The 24,164-nt window shown below is 47.2% G+C and overlaps 1 protein-coding gene across 2 annotated transcripts; it reads left to right on the forward strand.

Annotated features, from left to right (window-relative positions):
* Positions 1 to 1,856: 1,856 nt before the first annotated feature.
* Positions 1,857 to 24,164, forward strand: Mturn (maturin, neural progenitor differentiation regulator homolog). Of its 2 annotated transcripts, XM_063240140.1 has the most exons (4): positions 1,857 to 2,162; positions 9,162 to 9,284; positions 19,115 to 19,210; positions 19,594 to 24,164. In XM_063240140.1, exons 1-4 carry the CDS (start codon positions 2,001 to 2,003, stop codon positions 19,666 to 19,668), a joined length of 456 nt encoding a protein of 151 aa, XP_063096210.1. In that variant the 5' UTR covers positions 1,857 to 2,000; the 3' UTR covers positions 19,669 to 24,164. The 2 variants fall into 2 exon arrangements, with proteins under 2 accessions (XP_063096210.1, XP_063096204.1); XM_063240134.1 differs by having other exon boundaries at positions 1,866 to 2,162; positions 19,115 to 24,164.

Here is a 24,164-nt window from a genome sequence, read left to right on the forward strand (position 1 = left end):
TATCAGTCAGACTCAGTTCTAGTCTGGGGGTTTTGGGGGGAAAGTTGCTTGTGGTCATGTAGGTTGCTGGCAGAATTCAGTTCTTCCCCTGGTTAAGATAGAAGTCTGTTTCCTTGCTGATGGTTGGCTGCGATTTTTCTCAGCACTACATCTCTGTTTGCTGGTCCTTGCCAGGTGGCCCTCTCCAGCAGTGAAACCATCAGTGAAGAAATTCCCTGGTGATGAATTCACTTTGCGCTTGGAATCTTCCCCCTGAAGAGCCCATTCTCTGAAGGGCTCACCCAACTAGCAAAGCCTACCAAAAACAATATAGTTCATATCTGAAACCTTAGTGACATTTACAAAATCCCTCAGAGCAGCAGCTAGATCAGTGCTTGAAAATATGTGTGTACACTGGGGGAGACCAGGGATCCTGGCGCTGTCTTACAATCCTAATTTACAGTCTGTAAATTCTTCGACGGCAAAAACAGAGCCTTGTGCATCTTTGTTTGCTATCCACCAGATGCTCCCCTGTTATTCACAGAGCTAAATTGTTTCAAACAATTTGGAGTGAGGCCAGGAAATTGTTCTGCAGAGCATACACTTCTAGGTAAGGACAGCTCTCAATAAGAAAAAGAAGGGAAATGATGCAATGCTTAGGATGCCTTTGCGCTGATAACCACCCTTACCATCTACCTCTTCCAGAAAAAAAGTAAGGATTTACTAAGGGAAGGCAAGAGTAGAACTCCCTCCCTATTAATGTGCAAAGCAGACACCTTTCCAGAACTACATCTATTCCAATGCATAAAGGTTGTATTCAGGGGGGTCGTGGCGAGTATTCCTTGGCTGAGTTGCCCGCGTGGAGACCCCTGCTTGCTCACGTCTACAGCCTCAGGGACAGAAAGGGGCCGGGTCCAGGAGTCACATCTTAAAGATAAACACTTATTGAATGTTGTTTATAGAATAAATGCTATTTAACGTGAGTATCGGCTGGCAGTCATTCAGCCTCCAAGGCTGTGTCTAAAGCATTTACTGTAACCCATTGACGGCAGCCGGGGTACCTGACAGCCAGGGACCATCCATCCAACAGGTGCAACGCTTCGGCCATTTGCTCCTGTTTTAACTAGAACTTTCTCTTCTTCCAAACCAACAGTTAACCATTCTGAGTTATGCCATATGAATTAAAGCTGAATAATACTAAAGCTAGTCGTAGGAGGCTCATTTGTAAAATCCTCGGCTTTATGCAGCGCAACACCCAAAAATCAGTTTCCAAATGATGTCTTATAAATCCGTTAGGGGAAGACATTGCTTTACATTAATCCGGGGACAGAAATTAGGTTTTAGCAAGAACAGCTCCGTTTTCTTTAGATAATCTCAGCCTCTCCATCACTAGACGCATACAAGATCCAAGTTATCGGCGGTTCTGTGAGCGCTCCGTGCACCTAAGTCTAGGACAGGAAGACGCTCTCCAAGCTCCAACTCCACACAGATGCTAAGCGAGCGCTAGGAGAGCACCCCACTTCCCCCGACCAGCGGAGGCGGGGCCCGCGCTGTGACGTCATCGGGCTCGCGGGCTGCGGAGCGGGATCGGGCCCCGCGGATTGGTCGAGACTCGTGACGTCACGTCTCGGGGCGGTGCCGCGCCGGCGAGGGGCCTGGGATGCTCCGGGTTCCGGGCCAAATCTAGGGGTGAAAGAGGGGCCCGGGCGAGCGTCGCCCTGCCGCGGAGCCGCCTCCACCCCGCGCGCCGCCCCCGCGCGCCGCCCCGCGCCCCAGCCCCGCTGCGCCAGCCTCGCGGGCGGCCCGAGGGGCGGGGGGGGCGGGGCGGAGGAGGAGCCGCGGGCGCGGGGCCGCGCTGTCCCTGGCCGCCGCCCGCCCGCGCTCCACACCGCGGGTAAACAGTCCCCGCCGGCGAGGCCAGCACCCGGGGGAGCCCGGCCGCCGCCCGGCCCAGCCGCCGCCCGCACGCCGGGGAGCGCGCCGCCGAGGCGCAGGCGAGAGGCGCGGGCGCCGGCGCGGCGATGGATTTCCAGCAGCTGGCGGACGCTGCGGAGCAATGGTGCTCCAACACGCCCTTCGAGCTCATCGCCACCGAGGACACCGAGCGCAGGATGGATTTCTACGCCGACCCCGGCGTCTCCTTCTACGTGCTGTGTCCGGACAACGGCTGCGGCGACAGTTTCGTGAGTGCGGCGAGGGGCGCGGCGCGGGCGAAGGGGGGCGCAGCCCGGGGGCGCCTGGGCGGGGCGGGGGTGGGGGCGTGACCTGCCCGTCGGGGAGCCGGGAGCCGGGTGGGGTCGAACGCGCGGGGAGCCGGGCGCCCCTAGGACCCGCGAGCCGGGCTGGGGCGGGAGGTGTGGCGTCCTCCCGAGTCTACCCTCCGCGCCCCGCGGACGCGGATTCGGGAGCGCGACCCCGCAGGCGCAGCGCGGTGCCTGGCTGGGCGCACCCTGGAGTGGCCCCGCGTCGCCTGCACCAAGGCTGGGCGCTCGGACCCACCCGCAGCTTCAAAAGTCCGGAGCTCCCTACGCCAGGCGTCCCGTCCGGGCGAGGACTCCTGTGCTCCGCCGGGGTGCAGACAACTCCGGGATTGCCCCTTGCGCCCCTCGGTGTTATTTCTTGTACTGTCTGTCTGGACACAAAGCCTCTGACAATCCTAAGGATGCCTGATACCCTGGACCTTTTTGCGGAATTACACCCTAGAATTTAAAAACGCACGCGCGCGTGCGCATATATCACACACACACACACACACACACACACACACACACACACACACACACACGGGCACGCCCATCCCCCTGTTCCCCAACCCCCATTGCTCCTCTCTGAGCCACCAGCGAGATGTGTTTGGCCGGAGCAGGTTCCGTCCAGCCTGGAGACGGCTGCGGCCGTCCTGGAGTCTTTCGGCTTTTACTAGGGGGGAGGGGGGACAACCAGGAACTGCGGTGTCCAAACGTTCGATTTTGTATCCTATGCCCACCTGGAATTTTGGAGCTGACTGTTTAGGAAGGGGCGGTGGGGGCAGAAGAGTTGGGGTTGGAGATGGGGAGAACAGATGAGGTTGGCACTCCGTAGTAAAGTGTAAGCATGGGAAATAAATAATGGTCCCCAAATGTAAGATGGAGTCGGCTGTGGACGCAGGTTACCTTGTGGTCGCAGGCCTGAGCCTGGAGCAAGCGCTGCTGCTGCCCTTGCAGACTGAGGCGGGGCAGCCCAAGGCTCGGCCTGATGGGCTTCTCAGGTGCGGGTGAGACAACCCGGGCTGCCCACCCTGCCACCCACGGAAGTTTGCAAAGAGTCAGACACCTTCCTTGGACTGGTGAGGAGAAGGCTTGTGCTTGCTTGGCCAGGAAAGCCTGCCCCTTACACCACCCCACCTCTTGTGGAAAATGAGCCCACCCGAGCCTAGCTCTGAGACACTAGAAAAAGAATAGCTTTGGGTGGCTGCCAGACTTGAGTTCTGGCTGTGTGACTGTGGCCAGATGCCTTCCCCAGAGTGCAGTTTCCACATCCACAAAATGAGCTTAATAATAACAGTGCCCTGGTGATTGTGTAGATAAAGCACCTCAGGGTCCATTATACACAGCAAGGGCCTCACAAATTTGGGATTCCAACACCTGGTGTTGCCTAGAGTTTAGAGCTTGTTACTAAGGGCCTTAGTTTTTTCACCTGTAAAATGGGGTTTTCTTAGAGTGCCCCTGCTAACCAAGTAAACAGTTAACACAAAAGGAGGGTTGTTATTGGGAGGAATGGAAGATCATTAAAGAGACACACTCATTGCAAATGTGTGAGAGCCCCAGGAATCTAGTGGAAAAGGCAGCATGGTCTAACTAATTCAGTGTTAGGGTGTAGTTAAGAGTCCTGTCCAGCTTCGTGTGCCCTAGCCTGTCAGGGTCCTTCCCCCTCCCTGCTGTGCCAAGAGGACAAGTTGTTAATAGTTCCAGATTTTATGGAGTACACACCTCCTAGTCTTCCTGCTGGGACCACAGGGGAGGTACCCCTAGAAATGACTCCCCAGAGTGAGTAGGACAGGAAGACACAGGCTGTTCTGCTGGAATGTGTATCTCAAACCACCATCCAGAAACCTTGTTTATGTCAGGCCACCCATATTCAGAGTGTGGGTTGACAATTTAAATATAATAGATACGATAAAGGACAGAGGGGATTGATAAGGAAGATCGCAGATGAAAAATAAGTCTTTGGGTAGACCTAGACTTTTCCCAAAGTTTCCAGAGGCCATAATAGCCATAAGATGCCAATTGTGGCAGTTCTCTTGGTCAGACCTCATCTTGAATCTGTCCCAGGCTAAGTGTGTCAAGGTGCTGTTTGCCTCTAATAAATGTCCTACCTTGGTGGTTTTTCTTTTCCCAAGAAAATCTGTTAAGCTTTAGAAGAAATCTGAGTTGAGTGGAATCTTTATTATTTGAAAGATTTCCTTTGTTTGTTACTGGGATTAACCCCAGGGCCTTCGCACTGAGCTACTTCCTCAATGCTTGTTATGTTTTCATATTTTGAGATGGGGTCTTGCCAGGTCACTAAGTTGGCCAGGCTGGGCTCAAACTTGCCACCCTTCTGCCTCGGCTTCCTGAGTAGTTGTGAATACAGGTGTGTGCCACTATGCCCATTAAGATTTCTTAACAATAAGATTTACTTAGCATTCATTAATTTGGCAAACATTTGTTGAGGACTTACTCAGTGCTGGGTCAAGGCTATGTGGCATACGAGTAACATTCATGTTCCTGTGTCATTTTACCCCACTAAGAGATTGTGTGGCATTGTGGTCAGGAACCCAGGCCCTGGTCAGACCCCCCAGCTCCCCACTCCTCACCGTGTGCCCTGGGGAAGTCATTTAACCCCTCTGTGTCACAGTTCTACATCTGCCACCTTCCTAGCAGGGTCAGTAGAGTTCAGTGAAGTGGGGGTGGTGACCTTAGGGCATATCTGGCAGGGTTGCTTGAGAACAGTGCCTCATTTGTACTAAGCACTCAATACCTAGTAGCCCATCTCATTATCTCTGTAAATGTGACCACTGTCCATCTAGTTACTCAAGCCAAAAATCTAAGGGACATGCTTAACACCACCCTTTCCCCTTCCCCGCATCTGACTCATAGCAATCTGCTAGAATCACCTTCGGAATCCATGCAGCATCTGCTTATTTTTCGCCACCCCCATACTGTCACAGTCTAAGCCACTGTCATTTTTTTATCTTCTCTCCTAAACTTAAGATCTTCACCTCCACCCTTAGCCAGTCTCCCCCCCAGCAGTCACTTTGAAGCTATTTAAAATATGATCTTGACCTACATAAAATTTATAATAAAAATAGTGATGGTGGCAATTGTCAGGTCATCTACTGTCTTTACCTAAGCTGATTTCCCATCCCTTTTGTGGTAAAACCCAACCCACCGCCCTTGATTTCAACCCCGCACATAAATGACTTCATCTTGACCATTCTCCCTGCTTGCTCACATGTCAAGCTTATTCCTGCTGCAGGGCCTTTGCACTTGCTGAACTTTTTGTCCAGAACATTGTTGCCCCAGCTGTTTACGTAGCTTGCTCCTTTATGGCATTCAGGCCTTGGACATAGCTTCCTGACTTTACCTTTCTCGCCTTAGCTGCTTCTATTCTTACCATAGCCTCATCAGACTGAGTTCTTTTTGTCTGTTTGTTGTTGCTGTCATTGTATCTTTGTTTCTTTGTTTTTTTGCCTCTGTTAGACTGTAAGCTCCATGGAGAAGAGACCTGGTCTATTTTATTACTGTATCCCAGCACCTTGCAGTGTTAGATAAGTTACAGTTATAGTTACTCTATATTTTTGTGAGAATGAATGAATGAATGATCAGTGAGTCTGTTGGAGAAGACAGTTGTTAAAGTGTAAGAATACAGTTTTGAAGGACAGCTAGCACTTAATTGTCCAACTCACTCTATATCAGGCACTATTCTAGGCACTTTGCAGATGTGAACTCTTTGGATGGGAACTTGGGGTAGACCCAGCCATCTGTGTTTGATAACCCCTTGGCGGTCGATTCACATCCACTCTGAAGCTGCAGACCCTTGCTGTCTTCCACTTGAGGCCTCTCCGTGTGTACAGTGTGCCTTTGCTCTAGCTGTCCTATTGAAAAGTCAGTGCATTTTGCACCTTGATTGTTTGGCGGGGTGTGGCATTCTGCAAAACCACAGTTTCCCTGATTCCTGTTTTTTTTTTTTTTCTGACCTAAGTGACATTTGGTTATATGTCCTGGAAGTCATTCATGGGCCAGGATTCTGGGTCTTCAAGTGCCGAGTTCTCTTTGACTGAGGTTAGGCCCCAAATCCTGCTTTCAGGGGCATCAGCCCTGCCCTGGACTGTCTTCCTAGCAAAGTAATTGTCCTCCCTCTGCCCTGTGCCTGGTGATGTTCCCAGAGTCCCTCTGTTTTATCTGTGGGCGCTGACAGGAGGCAGTGTGCTTTCTTTGCGTGGGCTGCTAGGAGAGCTTTCATGCCTGCAGTGAGTGGCCAGGCTCTTACATATTGCTCTGTTTGTCCTCTTTTCACTCTTGGTTTTATTTTCTTTTCCTTCTTTTATCTTTCTTTTGTTCTTTTCTCCCACCTGATGACCATTTTCAGTTTGTCTTATATACTGTGACTCCTTGCAAGCTGCCTTAATTTTAGAAAGTAGTTAAAATAACTATTTGCTGTGACATCTGATGGATATAGAACAATTAACAGGTAGTATGTGGTGTCTTTTAAGTGGCCATGACCACCTGCGTCTGTCTGACCCCAAGTCGCTTTTCCCCTACTTTATCATGTGGACACAAGTTCAAACACACAAAACCAACACAACTGGGAATCCAGGGGGAGGTAGACAGCCAAATAAAGCAAGACTGGACAAAAACACTTTAGTGAGTGTTTAATCTCTCTTCTGCAACAAATATTTATAAATGAACAGTTCTAAGAGTCGTGGAGTCGTGGCATGAATAATCTTCAAGAGATTAGAGATGCCTAGAAACAACTAAATAAATGGGTCCCAAGAGGTAATGCATGCATTGCAGATCTGTTATTAAGTGAGAACTCTTCTGTTTACTTTGTGACTTAAAGCCCACATATACTTTTAAAAAGTAAGTATGCAAGTATTTCATAAATCTACCCACTTTGGAATTAACTGCCACTCAAGATGACCTGGACAGTATTCTGAGTGAAGCTGCTTGTCTGGTTTACTCACTGGGTGACTTTAGCTTTGTGCCAAGTGGGAGCCCAGCTTGGCCCTTCTCCCTCTTCTTCCTGCAATAGCAAAGGGAAAAGGAGGCACCATGTCTGTCACTTACTGAGGGTACCAGGTTTGGACCCAGCCAAGCACTAAGTAAACTTAAATCTCTCTGTCGCCACCGTAAGTCAAAGGAGGGCAGGCTTAAAGTTGTGTGCTGCTAGATGTTACTTCCATCTTTAATGTTAATTCGAAATAATCTGGAACTTGATGAAGTTGAATGTGAAAAAAGACTAAGCAGAGATTATTAAATAGGACTTTGTTGTTTTTGCTGAATCTCCATTAAGAATCAAGCGAGATAATGGATATAAAAGTACTTCGTACTATTAGACTTTTGTGCAGTGTAAGAGACTGTTATGTAAGTGACATTTCAATGCCGTGGTGGCTTTTAGGGTCTCTGATTAATAAGGAAGAGTTCTCTAAGCTAGAGGGCCCTAGTCATTGGTTTCATCAGGTCGAGGAGGACGCCCTGGAGAAGTCTGCTGGATTAGAGCAGCAGATGTCAGAAGTGGACCTTTACAACATGAAATGGATGATTGGGGTGTGAAGATGGCACATGAGCACCTAGTTACTCACACTTGGATCTGAGCAGTATTTTAAGTCTACAGTTCTGGTTCTTGGAAATCACACAGTGAGAAGGAAGGCAATGAAATGTGTTTATTGAGTGACAGGCGTAGAACTTTGTAGGGTGTTGTGCTGATCATTTGTATGAATGGAAGGGAGCCAGCGTGCACTTGACATGGACCATTTCTCCAAATAGATCTTGTCTCCTGCTGTCTAGCCCATGTGTCTTGCTCCAGTCTGCCAGATGTCTTTCTTCTCCCAGGCCTTAACGCTGGCTCACCCGTGTTGAGCTGTCCTCATTGGTGCCCTTGAGACAGGTCTGTGGCACCTTACAGATACCCTGTTATGCTGTAGCGATGTGCCCCACTTGGCCCAGCTTTGCAGAGCCTAGACTTCCACTTCCAGATCTTAAGCCTGTTTCTTGGGCTTATTCCAGATCCTTGAGCATTTATGGGAGAGCCTTGCTTCCTCTCAAATGTGTTGAAACAGATACTCTCATATGGCAAAAAACCCCTTCCCAGACTTTAGAACAAAATAAAATTGGAAATGGCCTCTCTGCGTGTTGGGCAGTTGAGTGGTGATTGGGTGGAATACCCTCTTCCAGCATGGAGAGGGAAAGAAAGCTTTTAGAAAGCCCCTGGGTCCTAGTAACTTGGTGAATATTTTGCATTTTTCCCTAAGTTCATTTCATCTTGAAGTAAATTTACCACCATCCTCATTCACAGGCTGATCTGGGTAAAGAACATCTTGTTCCAAGTTCATGGTTATAAACTACGCCTAATTAATCCTGTACCCATAGCCGAAGGCAAAATGGAGGAACTTGAAAGCAAAGGCCCTGGTTTCTCCTCTTTTATTTTAAAAACATCCTTAGCCTGCCAGAGAAGGTGAGCAGTAAAACTGTGGGTGAGGACTAAGTGTCTGCTGCCCTCTTTACTACTGTGAGCAGATGGCAAACGGAGCAGGTGAGCGTAAGAACCGGGATGGGTGAGCTAGACATTTTCTGATCCACTTCCATGCAAACTGTCAGGAATGAGGCCAGGACAGGGGAGCACGCTTGTTCTCAGCTACTTAAGAGGCTGAGGCAGGAGGATCCTAAGTTTGGAAACAGCCTGGGCAATCTAATGAGAAGTCTCAAAATAAAAAATGGAAAGGCCTGGCGCCGTGGTTCAGTGGTAAAGCAGTTGCCCAGCATGGGTGAGGCCCGGGATTGGTGCTGGAGATGAAAGGAAGGAAAAATGTGTGAACTTGACTCTGAAACAGACGCTGTCTCCAAATGCATGTAATTCGCTAAAAGTCTGTGTGTGGTTCTGTGACTTCCACTGAGGATGATGACCTGTGCTTCTCTGTTTTCTCTCCACCTGACCTGGGCGCACAGCACGTGTGGAGTGAGAGCGAGGACTGCCTGCCTTTCTTACAGCTAGCGCAGGATTACATCTCCTCCTGCGGCAAGAAGACGCTCCATGAAGTCTTGGAAAAAGTCTTCAAGTCCTTCAGACCTGTAGGTGCCTGCTTGGCTTCTAAAGCCTGCTTGCTTCTTTGCAGTGATTGTGTTTTAAATAAAGGGGATGGTGGGGAAAGTGGGCAAAGCCCCTGATGACTAATTGTTTTTCTTTTGTCTACCCTGTGTGCAAAGATAGCAACCAGAGTAGGGAGGCTGAGGGTGGGAAGGAGGAAGGGGGACAGGATGTGACACAGCTGTTTGTCGCAGGGATGATGCTTATTTCTAGCATCACTTGAGTTCAGCTGAGAATCCCTGATAGGGCAGGAGCACACAGATCCTCTATGAGATAATGGAGTACTCTGTAGACTTGAAACCGCAGAGCTGGAAGCCTGCTTTGGGAAGGTTGTTACTGCCGTGTTTGCAGGCATAAAGGAGGATGAAACTGGATACTGGTTCTGTCCGTTTCTCTTCTTACAAAGTCTCTTTTACAGAGCTTGCTTTTTTCCTCTGCCTCGTGGGATTTAGAAATCATTCTGTCTGTGGCTAGCTGACAGCCTGGTGTTCATGCTTGCAGATAAACATAGAAAATGTGTATTCACCCTTATTTTCCTTTCTCTTCATTGGAAGATAAAGTCAGATTACCAATGTCATAATGTTCCCCCACTTTCAGTTTTCTCACTGGAATGGCTGCACATGTTTGCTGTAGAATTTCTGTTTATTTTCCCAGTCACTTTAAATGCTATTGACTTCTCTGCTGAAATTGTCAAGCTTGTCTTTTAGCTCTCTGAACGCAGTAAGCCTGGTTGCATAATACCCTGTGTCTGACATTCCAGTATCTCAAGGTCTGTCAGTCTGGTTGGCAACTTTTGTGTCTGCTGCTTCTCACTCTTGGTGCTTTGTTTCTTTGCGTGTCAATATCTTTTGTGTGCAGGTGAGTGTATTTGAAAGTATATGCATAGGAATACATGGTGGCCTAAGATGACAGCATCATCCTCCAGAGAAGATTGTTGTTAGTTCCTTCCAGAACTCGGGAGCCTGTCAGTCTGATTCTACCTTCATCAGCTTAAGGCTTGTGCTTCTCCAAACATGCCAGGTGTCTTGAAAGTAGACCCACCCAGCTAGGCTTGCTGGTGGATTGGAAGGGGGATTGAAAAAAAGAGGGAAGGCAAGGATGACACCACCATTTCTTGCCTGAGCAGTGGAAGGAATTGCATAGTCATCGACTGATGGGGAAGGCTGCAGGAGGAGAGATCTGAATATGGATACCAGCTGAGATCAGTTTTGGACATGTCATTGTTTGAAATTCCTATTAAATATCAAAGTTGTAAGTTGTCAAATTACACAAAAATTTTTAAAAATTGATCCTTCCAAATCTTAACTAGAGAAAAGTATCAGTCAGCAAACTGTTCACTTAGCAGCTGGTTGCCTCCCAGGTGCACATCCCCCTCCCCTGGTTTTTCTCTGTGCTGATGTTGTTGGTGCTAGCCATCAAAGCCTGTGCATAATTGCCTTGGGAAGGCAGGCACACACCAGAGTTCATCCTTTACTAAGTGTGTGGTAGTTCAGCAACTAGGCAGCTGCATGTAAACAGGGAAAAACTGCAGTCTAAAAAAAATTTATTAGGTGCAGCTGAAAGTAGTCGGGTTGGTTATTTTCCTTCACATGAAGTCATATGTGTCATGGAGACCAGTTTTGACTCTCTGGTACTGGGCTGGTTTCACTAGCAGAATGTAGCCCTGCATCACGCCCAAGGTGTGGGGATGTTGCTCCAAGACGTAGAGGCCTGGAGCAGTTGTGGTGCCCCCTACTAATGGGGAGCTCTTATCTGGGCCTCTTTGCTCTCAAGGAAAGGCTGGCAAGTGGCCCCTCTCAGCTAGTGTAGAGCGGGTGTGTGTGGCTTTGGTTTCTCTCCGGCAGGATGTGCCCCAGACTGAATGGGAAGCAGAGTCAGAAACTCGACCTGCTCCATCTTCACGAATAGCACTCTTTGTCCCAGTGTGCTAAGTTTCATAAAAGTGAACTTTGGGTTTCTGAAATAAGACAGAAGAGGGTTTGCTGCTGTTGTCATAGTTGAAAGTCTGTGTAAAGAAGCACTGACCCCAAGCTGTGGGGGCTGGAGCAGGTAAGACCAGCATAGCACTTCCCGGAGCTGGGTAGTTTTGGGTCAGTTTGGGCAGCTGCTGCTCTGTCCGTCTCTGTCTCTTACAACAGCGGATCCTGAGCTCTAATGCCCTGCTTTTCTAGGGGCACCCCCTTGCATCCTCTGCCCTGTGCATCTCTCCGGAGAGATGGGAACCTGTCAGTTGACAGACTTCTGCTGCCTGGTATGGCCTCCTCAGTCAGGCCTGTCGACTCACCTTTGCTGAAGCTCAGGTATTCTACATTCCAAGGCAGAAGAGCAGACTCTTGCCCAAGCCTTCCTCAGTGATCTCCCGCCAAGGCCAAGGCTATGCTAACTAGTACTCGGTCTGTTGACATCCGCCCCTCCTACACCAGTGTTGGCAAACCTAGGGCACCTGTTCCATAGCAGGCTGTTCGTGTCATTAAAAGCTCTAAAAGAGTCACCATTATTGTCCTAGAGTGTACACTGCACCCCTTTCCCTGCCTGAATGACCTCGCAGAAATAGTCAGTACCACCCTTCCCAAGAACCTACTGTTGGATTTTAAAAGAAATACAAATTATAATAATCATCCTTTTAACCATCCTACTCCTTTTATTTTCCTTGTATTTCGCAACATTCTAGTACAACATGTAATTCTGCTATTGCTGAAGTATTGCCTGGAGGGTTTAGGGGAGGCACAGCATGTCCAGTCATTGTCCTCAGGGAGCTGACCAGGACTGGGAGAGCCACCAGAGCCACACAGGATGGCCCCAGCTACAGGCTGAGCACTGCGTTGGTCCAGGTGTTTCGTGGGCAGGGCAAGAGATGCAATACCACCTCTCGCTCAGTTCATTCCGCTTTCCATTCCTTGGGGAAGTACTTCTGAGAGGAAGTTTTGAGCAGGTCCATGTAGAGTATCGCTTGTGCTCTTTTTGCCGAGTTATGCGGGATCAGGATCTGGTGCTGCTGGGGTTCAAATCGCCATTCTGCCCCTAGCTGGCTGTGGGACTCAGACAAGGTGCCTGCCCTTCCTGTCTCTCCATGTCTTCATTTGTAAATGTAGGAAACTAATGATACCAGTCACCTTTGGTTTGTATGGTAGGCACTAAATAGATAAACTGATGTTGGTGGGGCGGAAGCACCAGGCAGGACACTGCAGGGAAGCGAGCAAGCCTTAGTTCAAACATAGGCTTCTGTGGTAACTTTAAATTTTTGGTGGAGAAAGAAAACAATTTGCTGAGTGATTTCAATACATGCTTACCAGAGACCTCTAATATGAGATATTTTGAAGAGTTTTTGGAGGGGCAGGAACTGTGGATAGCAGAACAGTGGGCAGTCATTGGTACCTAATCTAATCAACTCCGTCTGTTATTTTCAAAGACTCCGAGGAGGGTGCATGGGGGTTCCTGTCTCCTACCATGAGCATTAACCAGATAGCTTCAGGGTTATGGGTGATAAAATCTTTTCCATATTTCCTAACTTTTCTATGATCATCACATAATCAGAAGATACATTGAACTGTGCATAAGTCATGTCGTGTATAGTGGCGTTAGAAGTGCTAAGACGTCAGAGGGAGGCTGCGTTGGGGAGCCTGGTGCATCTTGCAGAGAGGTTCCACTGCAGACACACTCAAAACATAAGAGGGACTAACCAGAGAAGGGCCAGGAAGGCTCTCCCTCAGCTCAAGAGTCCTCAGAGATGTGCCCGGTGGAGGAAGGTGGAACAGGAGCTCTGTCCTCCCCTGCCGTGTGGCCTCTTGCAGGTTGCCAGCCTCCACATTCCCACCTTTAAAATCCACTGCCTTGTGGATTCATGGGGAACTTTGGAATGAGACTCAGAACGCAGCTGATTGTCACAGTGCAGCCTCCCTGATGAGGCTGGACTTGGTTTCTGGCTCATGGGTGGTGCTTTTTGGCAGGAGTAGACAATCTTCCATCCTACAGCGACCCCACCCCCACGCTGCTCCAGGGCCTCTTCCCTCACCTGAAGCATCATTCAGAAGGTCTGATTCTTACCTACTCCTTTCCTCTTGCGCTGGCATGACATGTCCTAGTGGTACATGGATGCAGATGACAGTGCCACACAGGCTGTTGCCATCCCCTGGCAGGCACTGTGTCCCTTAATGGCTTCAGAACACCCATGAGTAACTGGTGCACGCCAATTGGACAGTCACTAAACCCTACATTTTTCTTACTTAAGGGACCCTCAGTTGACAGGTGGTGACCATCACATGATTGAACTAAATAATGAAACAGTGGTTATGGCTGTCAATAATGGTGATCATGTCATTTATTTTCTGCTTAGTGTTTTCATATCTGTTATTTAGTGATGACTTCCAGGCTGACTCCTGGCAAATAAACAGTTCACAGGAGAAGAAAAAGCCTATTTTTTCCAATTTTGCTGCAAAATTCTGTATCTTTGCCCTTTCAAATCGACTTGAGTTGTGTGAGTGTGACCAGGGACCACTGCTTTCCTGCTGTGTGTCATCCTCCTCCCCTTTCCTTAAGTGCTGTGGACATGAGAATCCTGAGGCCCCCATGACAGGGGGGCCTGTGACAGTGTTTATGCTGCTTTGGTCAGTGTTGTGGTGAGAGCCCAGCTGGATTTAGGTACTGAGGTACCTGAGGCTTCTCATGCTCAATGGCCCAGTGCTTTTCTTTGGGGTTGCTGTGTAACTCTGCTCCTTCTCTCAGGGAATGCCTCGGCCAGGCAAATCCCCCTGATTTCAGCTCCCCGAGGTGAACAAGACTGGTGTTTGGGGTTGCCTGAGAAGGAGCCACCAGTGTAGAGCTGTCCCAGAAAGTCTGATGAGAAAAGAAGATGGACACATGTGAAAATGAATGAGCAGATTGGGAGTGGGGAAATTTAACGTTTCATGGCTTTGGTTTTCTGTCCATGTTATAAGCATTCAAATCTGTGTTGTTTTAGGAAAGATCGTAGCTCCTGAAGTAAGCGAGCAGCTACGACTCTTGCCCGTTTTTCTCCTACTCCTGTCCTCCCCCCTCCCTCTTTCATCCTTGTGTCAAGAAGACAGACTGGCTGGCCAGGACTCCCTTGTGGCTTTCTTGGTACCACCAGCACTGTGGACAGTTAAGATAAATGGTTTCAAATTCCCTTCGAGTCCCACCACTCAGGATGTGGTTGGCAGTGTCTCTGTCACCCGGGACCTTGTTAGAAATCTAGAGGCAGGTCCCCTCTGAGATACTCCAAGTCAGGAGATTCATTGTAGGTAGACTCTGTGTGAATCACACATACAACAAATGCTGCTTCAGGGAACCCCTGGAAGGCACATACCTGTGAGACCCCAGGCCCCTCTGCAGCCAGAGGCCACGCATTGTGCTCTCCAGGGTGGCACCACTCAGCCTCCCCTTTTATGCAGATACCAATCCGCAATGCCAGTCACAAATGGCCTCTCAGTTCATGCCATTGGCCAGAGTACTTGAGCTAGCCGCACAGGTAACTGCTTTCTGGGCCTAAAGGACTTCATTTCTTGGGTATTAGAAGCTTTTTAAAGTCTGGCTCTGTGTGTGATTGTTGTGTGACTCTAGGTTATTTCTAGAAAGCTTTGCAGCCCTGGGAAATGCTGACATTTTTGTTCAGAGTGAGCAGAAACTTCTGTTTTCTCAGTCAGCTAATAGAATTCCCTGAAATAGGAATGAATGGCTGTAACTGTCGGGAATCATTTAAACATACCAGGCATGTCAGATGTTTTGTCCCGTTTCCTTCTTCATGTAATAAGAATGTGTTGGTGTAGTGAAAGTGAGGACTCCAGGATCCTTACAGTCTTTCTGTCCTCTGGTCTCTTGTAGACCTTGATTGTGTAACATGTGGATCTAGAAGTTAAATTTTTTAAAAATTTTATTCTAAAGGCAAAATTTCAAAATGATAATTAGAGGGTAACAATGGTTAGTGCATTTCGTATTGTTATCTTTAAATTAGTTACTTAGGGTACAAGATATAGGCATTTAATTGTCCAAACAGTATTGGCACAAACCTTTCTTTAGAAGTTAAATTTAGAGCCAGGCTTGCTTGTACACACCTGTCAGCCCAGCACACTGGGAGGCTAAGGCAGGATAATCGCAAGTTTGAGTTTAGTCTGGGCAGTGTAGTAACTTAAGGAGACCTTATCTCAAAATAAAAATAAAAAGGGCTGGATGTATAGCTCAGGAAAGACCTCACATTCACTGTCTTCCTCCCCAACACCCACAAGATTTGCCTGCCACAGATGGGAATGGGACATAGGTAGGAATACTATAGTGCTAGATTACAGCTGTATGATACTCTTACACTCCCAGGCAAATTCTTGTTCCGCTATTTTTCCCTGTCTATATATGCTTCCAGATTGTACATCTGCTCATAAATGTAGGCAGGAACACTATAAACACTTTTAAAACCTGTTTTTCCTAGTAGAATAGACATAGCATTGACAGATAGGTGACCTGATAGTTAGGTGTGAACTGCACAGTCAGATTGCACAGGTTTGAATATTGACTCCATTCTAACCTGTAAGGGGGAATGTAATAGCACCTTCCCCACAGAGAGCAAGTGCCCAGCAGAGTAAGTTAATACTGTTAACTGTTACCGTGATACCTGGAGCATGGTGAAATTGTCCGGCTGAATGAAGCCTGGAAGTCAAAGGAAGAAGCTGATGGAGAGAGGTTCATCTCACTTCCCAGACTGAGAAAGAAGAGCTGCCTAATTCACAGCAAGGGGCATCCTTGAGCAAGTACAGCCAGAGAGAGCAGAGAGCCCTGCTGGAGGCTGGCTACAGAGGCAGCAGGGACTCCCTGAGGGGCTGATCTGACTGTGCGAAGCAAGGTGACCTAACTAGATGCCTTTCCAAAGGCCAGGCAGTTTGCAAACTTTCTCCTTTAAGTTCACGCTCTCCTTGGAGCTCCAGAGCGCCTCTGTGAGGCAGAACAGGTGTCATGGTTCCTCTTTAATAGAGGAGGATGCAGAGGCTCAGCAGAGGTGGTAGCTTGGCAGAAGCAAATACCAGCTGTTTATGGGGCCATGGTGTTGGACCCCCGTGTCCAGTGTATTCTTCTCCCCACTTCTCAAGGGATCTGCAGACTCTGCAGCAGAAAGTCATTGAAAACCGTTTCTCCCCATCCCCCAAGGCACAGGGAGAGAGCAACTCCGGAGAGAGCAGTCAGTCAGAAATCTTCCCTGCAGAAGGAAGGCGTCGCTGTGGCTGGTACCCTGCAGCCCTTCACTGTGGTAGATGGTAAATAAGGTAGCAAGTTAGGAGAAGGGCAGGGAGGTGGTAATGGCCTCATCTCCCTTTCAGAGTCCCACTAAACCAGGGTGGTCAGGGTGGTGAGTGCCCTGTCGATGATACAGGTCAGTGCCAGTCACCTGGGTATGCTATGGAGAAGTCATTGGTGGCGTGTCCGTGTAGGACAAGGCTGACAGATGCGTAGATGTGACCTCTCCTGAGCCTGCCTTACCCCTGGCAGTCCTTGCTGCCTGACCTTATGTTTCCCACCTAACTTTATGAACCCAGCCTCCAAGCAGCCTCTACAGCTGATCTGTGCAGCGAGAAGAAACCTGCTGTCCCTTCAGGACACTGAACAACTACGACGAGTGACTGTTCAATCTCTGTTTCTTGGTTTGGTGTTTGGTTGGCCCTAGAGTTCCTGGCGATGGTGGCAGTGGTTTTGGTTTACCAGCTGCTTAAACTTGGTCACTCACTTGGCCCTGCCACTTTTCTGTATTCTCAAGCAGCTCTTCAAATAAAACTTGACCACTGTGATCAGGTGGGTGGCCTTCATTGTGACCAGCCATCTTTTTTCTCTCACTGAAGGCAAATTCTCTCTTTTTTCCATACACTAAAGTCTGAAAGGCAGACAGTGATAACAAAAGAGGAGCTTATGTCTTTCTCTGAAACACAGAAGGCTGTCCAGTGCGTGGGGCACACTTTTCTGGCCTCCGCTGCCTGCTGACCGTGTCTCTGAGCTCCCAGGGCACAGCACGTGTCTGCGGTTGGCTGTGTCTGGTCTGTGGGACCTGTGGGCGTTGCTGTTCTAGGACTTGAGGGTTCAGGCATTATTGACTGGACCTGCTTGCTCTTTCCTGTTGGAGCAGTTGGGGTGAGGTGGAGACAATAGAGAGATAATGCAAAGGAAACAGACCCGTCAGCTCTAACATATTTAGCATTTGGGTTATTAGAGCACTCAGTGAATTGGCCTAAAATTGATCAGCACAGACCCCTGTGTGGGAGTTCTTTGGCCACTAGCAGCCGATTACCCCTGATAAGCCCAAGAGTCCCCCTCCTGCCAGCTCTAGAATTCATAATGATCAGGCCTAGCTAAGGACCCTCAGTTTCTAACCAAAGACTGTCAGTGCCTTTAAAAAATGATTATCATGAATTTACTGATTGTAGTTATAGAACATTTGGAGCATACAAAAAGATTTTCCACATTTTTAAAAATTTAATTAAATTTAATTAATTTATTTTTTGGTCTGGGGATCAAATTCATGATCTTCCGCTTAGCAGGCAAGTGTTTAAGCCACTGAGCTATGCCTGGTGAGCATACAAAAAGATTTTTTAAAAAAGTCCACAACTCCACAATGTAAAAAAAAAGCAAACTCTTTAACATTTGGACTATATCTCACTGAAGTGTGTGCGTGCGTGCATATATGTACATGCATGCGTGCATGCGTGTGTGTGTGTGTGTGTGTGTGTGTGTGTGTGTTTGGTGCTAGGGGTTGAATCCAAGGCTTCTTGCGTGCTAGATAAATACTCTGTCATGGAGCCGTATCGCCAGCCCTTTAAATTTTTAGTTTGAGACAGAATCTTGCTGAGTTTCCTAGGCTGGCTTTGAACTTGTGATCCTTCTCTGCCACTGCAGCTGGCCTCTATGTTTTAATTTTAAGAAAATCCCAAGTGTTATCGGAAATGCAGTTTTACTGTGCCTTTTTATACTTATTTGCCTATGTTTTGTATCACTAAATAATTTTTAAATGCCATTTTAAGTGGACACATGTGATTCTGTTACTGATGCACCATAATTTATTTAACCATTTGCTGTTGAACATTTAGTTCTTCCAACATTTTGATATGGCCAGGTGTAGGGGCACACATCTATAATCCCAGCACTTGGGAGGCTGAGTCAGGATGACGGCCATGACTTTGAGGCTAGCCAGCCTGGACTACGTGGTCAGTTTAAGGCCAGCCCAAACCACTTACAGCAAGACCCTGTCTCACTAAAGCAAATAATAAAATAAACATTTTAATAAATGTGTTCTTGTTAGTAGCAACATATTTTTAAGGGAGAAAATAAATAGGAGATAGATTCTTGACTTGTTTTTTCTGTGTTACTGGTGATTGAAACTAGGGCCTTTAAACTATGGTATGTCCCCAGCCCTTATTTTATTCTTTGCTTTGAGATAGGGTCTCAGTAATCGCCCAGACTGGGCTTGAGCTTTTGATCAGTTCCTCCCTTACCCTCCCGGAAGGCTGAGGTTTGAGGACATGGTGGTAGCACGTCAGCACTGTTCCTCAAAGGCTCCCACCAACATCCCAGATGCGTGCGTACACAAATACCATATCCCCGAGCAGGTGCGATATGTGGTTCTGTGCTTTGATACTTCAAAATGGAGATTCTCTAGGCTCCCAATAGAAAGTTTATAAAAATAATGGAAGAGGAATTGAACCTCCCAGGAAATCATAGTTGCGGTAAATCCTGTCAAGGGCCTTGGAATTTGGATATAATGCCCCTTGTCTTTCTGCCTGTGGTCCAGCTCACGCTCACAGCTGTTTCTCTTCTTCTCTCCCTGTAGTTACTGGGGCTTCCAGATGCAGATGATGATGCCTTTGAAGAGTACAGTGCGGACGTGGAAGAGGAGGAGCCTGAGGCGGACCACCCCCAAATGGGGGTCAGTCAGCAGTAAAACCGCGAGCTGCCTCTGGAGAAGGAGTGAGCCCTGCGGTCCCCTTGGTGGGGTTGTGTCTCCTGGGTTAGCATTTGGCGTTAGCACCTCGAAACAGGACATCTGGCTCCCAGCATCCAAATTCAAATGAAATACCTTTTTAACGACCACAAGATATCTGTGAATGAGCTTTGCTCAGAATTGACCTGAATTTCAGTCCCACTTCAGTGGGGTTTCTTTGAAATCGTCTTGGTAGCCTTTGCCACTTTGAATCTAGAGTCCATTTTGTGGCTGCCTATTCCCTCTTAAGTTTATGTTGGAGAATTAGCATTTGCTGGCTGGAATGCGGAGAACTGAGTGTATTAAGGGTGTGTTTTGAGTCCTCACAGGTGACCTTGCTGAGGAGAAGCATGGCAGAGAAGAAATACAGTCTGCACTTTTTATGTACCTTTAAGTGTCTGTAAGTGAAAGATTTTGCTTATAAAGCATGAGTTTTAATATCTAGTCATTAAAGTGCACAAGTGCAAAGGCAAGAGCAGAAGAGGAGACTCACTTAGCTTTGGATTAAGAGGTTGAGAGAGGCAGAGAAGCCATGAGATTTTCACCATTACTAAATTAATACCTGCGTATGCAGCAGCTAGTTCCTGAATAGGTGTAAATGTTACTTTCTTGTTCAGTTTGAAAATATGCTAATTCCAAAGCTACTTTTAAAGCCTAAAATAGTGGAAGATACAAGTGAGGTGAAAGACATAGATTGTTGACTTCTTTCAGCTATTTATAAAGTGTCCCACACAGAAAATCAAACATTTCCTTTTCTCTTTCTAATGAGGTGGAAACTTGTTAAATTGTGAAAACACCTAGAATCCAAGTAAGTGCCACTTAAATTTTGAAGCCATAGATAAATTTAATAGGAAAATAAATCAGGATAAAAATTTTTTAAATACAATAGAATTCTCGTTTACTTTCTTAATCTTTTACTCCTTAAAAATGAAAAGTCAAGAAAAGGCTCCTGTTAGGTTATTTAGTTAGAATTATAATCAAGTACTTTTAAGGGACCTAATGGCAGTGAATTCTTAGAGTACCATGAAAACAGGAATATTAATCATGGGGTGACTGGTTTCAAAGGGGGCATTTTAATGATCAAGATACTCACACAACTCACAGAGACAATTTTTGTCATAGCCAACAGATAGTTACGGGTACATCCTTTGCAACACTAACATGGAATTATTTGAAACACTCATTTTCTCGGACCCTTTCGCATCTCTTGATTCTAATACCTAAGAATGCGGTGCTTCCTTTATACTGTTTGACTATTCCTGGCATCTGGGTTGGAGATGTTTTTAATCATGCACACATGTGGCCATGAGGTCATTATTATTTTGAATTGAAAAAAAAGAAAAAAGAAAAACCAGGAGTAGCCGAAGCCACAGATCTCATGGGAGTCCTGTATATCTTCCAGGCATCTCAGTGTAAACCTGATCATCTCCACGTTTTCGGAGTGGCGCTGTGGGGAGTTCAGCCATTCATGGTCGAATAGTGTACTCCAGTTGCAAGTCCTAGGGTGAGATAACACAGTGGTTTCCATCTCTGCTTTAGTACCCACGTGATCTTTGCTTGGGAAACCTGATCGGTTAATTTCAAGTTCAATGAATTTTTCAAGTAGCCTATTAGCAAAACCCACTCTGGATGAGTGGGTTCCACCCTTTGCAGCCCTGCCTGTGTTCCCACCAGCTCTGCTCTCAGCAAAGAAGGCTGAGCTCTTCAGTCTGTGGCTTTTGCCCAGTTTGGTAATATCCACTTTTATACAGTGGACTGTAAGAATGCCTTCCGCAACAGAAGTGAAGCTCTGCTAGCTTGCTGCATCCTAAGGTATACTGGAATTTTATACATAGAGACTTTAAATCTAAATTTATGTATGTTTGGAAATGGATGGACATTTTATCAAGAAAGTATTTAGACTTTGTCCAATACATTTGGTATTATTGTGTTAATGTTCTCTGTATAACAAGGGAGCTGAGATAGACTGGGCCATTCAGTGAGCTGATGAGAACTGCGGGCTTTGTTCCACCCCAGGGCTAGGAGAGAGCAACCCTGGATGGGACTTACTTTCCATGGCAGAACCCCAAAGGCATTAGCAAATCAAATTGTTTCCTTTCAACTTCCTTTCTTTAATAGTGTGCAGGGTTCTCCTAGTGCTCCCATTCTCACAGACACTCACACTCACACCTGCCATTCTGGCTACTTTTTTTGGAGCTTTGAAGCAAGACCAGCACGTGAGGTGAATGAGATTGGCAGCCTGTGGGTTGTTTTGAGCTGGGACAAGTTCATGACCTTCCCTAAAGATCCACATCAGAGTCACTTACCAGGAGGCAGCAATGGTATGGGAGGAGTATCTCTTGGAGTATGCAGGGCAGCTGGGTCTTAGTTTGACTCTGCTATTGTCTGTAGGACCATGACGAGTCCTTTCACTGGACTCTGCATCAGTGCTCTCTGTTCTTCCAGCATTAAACACTGCTTCTGCACCTGCCTTAGGAAGTACATGTGCGTAGGGGTAACAGTCACGGGCAGTTAGGACCAGGAGAAGGATGTGTGTTTGGAATCTTGCCAAAGATGCTGTCTTGGCAAAGGATGATGGCCACCAGCCCCACTTAGAATATGTTGGCCTGTGAGCATCCAACAAAGGAGTCTAGACTGCACCCAGGCAGTGCAGCCAGTCTGCTTTTCTCCCTCCAAGAAGGTGAAGTGAAGCCCCAGAGGATGTACTTGTCTTGACCATCCTTGTTCCATTTGCAGAAGGTAGAGCTTCGCCTGGTGCCCTGACACCTGACACTGGGGGCTTTGGGTATGCTAACTGGGGTGGGGGGAAATGTGCATGAGACTAGCTGGAAGAGAATAACAAGATAAATATTTTGACTTTCTTGTCCTGTCATTCAAGAGAGAGAAAGTGACAGTGAAAGTAAAGTCAGGGAGCCCGTGGGCGTGTGAGAATGAGGTGGTATGAGAGAGAATGAGGTGCCATCAATGGCTGGCTTATCGTGTGGCCAGCTGTGACATTTGGAATCATGCTTGTGATCACACTACAGAGCCATGGTCCTGGATGTCGGTGAGCCGTGCAGATGCTCTTGTGGCCTGGCTCCTTTGCTCTGCCCAGTGGTCACGTTGTGCAGGCTTCAGGGAATCAGTGGATTTTGGAGCCAGGGAGAGAGGCAAAGCCCATGTGGTGCCTGGCACCGCCACGAGTTCTGCTACACAGAGGCTCCACTCCGTGTGTGTCGTCCAGGCCACAGCAACACATGGTACATTTTTTTTCATAACTAGAACACAGAAAGTTCATTATGCAGGGCTATTCTTGTGTCCTGGTGCCCGATTTGGGTGTCTAGTGTACTTAAGTGGAAACTTCTCTCCTTTAGTAGTGACCGGCATTGTGTATAAATAGAAACTGTTCTCTAGCACAATACACGTCTCTGAATATAGTTTCTGTTTCATGAGAGCACAAAGTGTATGGTCCTAGGGGAGCTGTGACCTCAGTGTGTCACTGCAATTTGTATTTTAGGAACCTGCTTTGCATGTTAAAAATTCATGGGTTGAAAAACTGGCACAAATCTGATATCCCATAGTGAGGGGGATGTCAGAATACATAGGATTTAATTTGGGTGTGAGGAGATGAACTGGGGTGGGAGGAAAGTTAAGTCTTAAAGTCAGGTCTGACTTGTGAAACACAAAAATAAAAACCAGTCATCAGTCACCATGTGAAGCATAGGAAAACTTTCCATGTCTGTCTCTAGGGGCCTTCTTTGCTCAGAGAGAGAGTGTTGAGAAGATGTTGGCAGTGGGTTTGTGGCTTTAAAAACACCCCCCAGCCAGGGACACAGCAGATGTCCTGCACATCTGGTGGACTCCTTTCTTGAAGGAACCCAGCTGCCAGCCAGAGAAGCCTGGCTTTCTGGAGAGCTGGTAGATCCAGGAAGGGCCATGGTGAGGGCATGCAAGGTGGCCCACCTTCCCCACCTGCTCCAGGTTGCAGAGGAAACACAAGGACAACTCCAGCTGGGATAGGTTGCTTCTTCCCAAGGGTGAGCCAGCTCCAAGAGAGGCTGTTGCTGGTTGCTTCCTCTTTAGAGAAGCCTAAGGGTTTTTTTTTTTTTTTCTTTTTTTGCATTAAAAATAATCCTCTTTCATAACGACTCACTCAGTTATCTTGGCCTTCTGATAACACGTGTGACACAATAAGCTGTGCTCTTTTAGATTTTATACAGAATAATTCTAAAACTCGCCAGAATGCCTATAACCTGTGGTCTCTATAGCAGTGACTATTTCATGGTAAGAATCTGATTTAAAGCACTGTAAGGCATAAGCAGTTAAAAGTGTGTCCCAGGCCACATACAAATGAACATTTAGTTGAGTTGTTCGGTACTGGAAGACGTTGGCAGTCTGTTCTTGATAAACTACTTTTCCCTGGGTGTTATGCTTTGTTTTGTTTTTGTTTCTCAAGATTCATTTTTTCACCAGGTACTATAAAGATGCAGGATGGCAAAATGTCAGTTTCTTAGAGGAGGAAGTAGATCTTCAGTGTTAGACAAACCTGACACACTCTGTGATCCAGTCCTGATCTGTGCATCAAAAGCAAAATGTAGCCACCTACACAAGAAGCGAAAAAGGAAGGAATGGGGTTTTGGTTTGTTTTTTGCTTCGTTGTTGTTGTTGTTTTAGGCAAGAAGTGTTTCCTGTAGGATGTGTGTTCTTTCTTTGCTTTTATATTTCCTTTAAAACAAATCTCTTGTAAATTAGAAAACTGTGAAATGGGTTGCCAAAAACTGTTGCCCTTTGTTAGATGCCTCAAACCCTATAAATCCTCTCTTGCCCCCGTCCCCATCTGCTCCCTCCTCCCTTCCCGGGAGAGCAGGAGCTCATCCAACACTGTAATTACCATCCGCTTGCTATTAAAGAGCCTTCCAAA

The sequence above is a fragment of the Cavia porcellus genome, unplaced genomic scaffold (genome assembly GCF_034190915.1).
Source record: "Cavia porcellus strain 051 isolate PalLab524CR breed Dunkin Hartley unplaced genomic scaffold, mCavPor4.1 scaffold_2, whole genome shotgun sequence".
NCBI classification, from domain to species: Eukaryota; Metazoa; Chordata; class Mammalia; order Rodentia; family Caviidae; genus Cavia; species Cavia porcellus.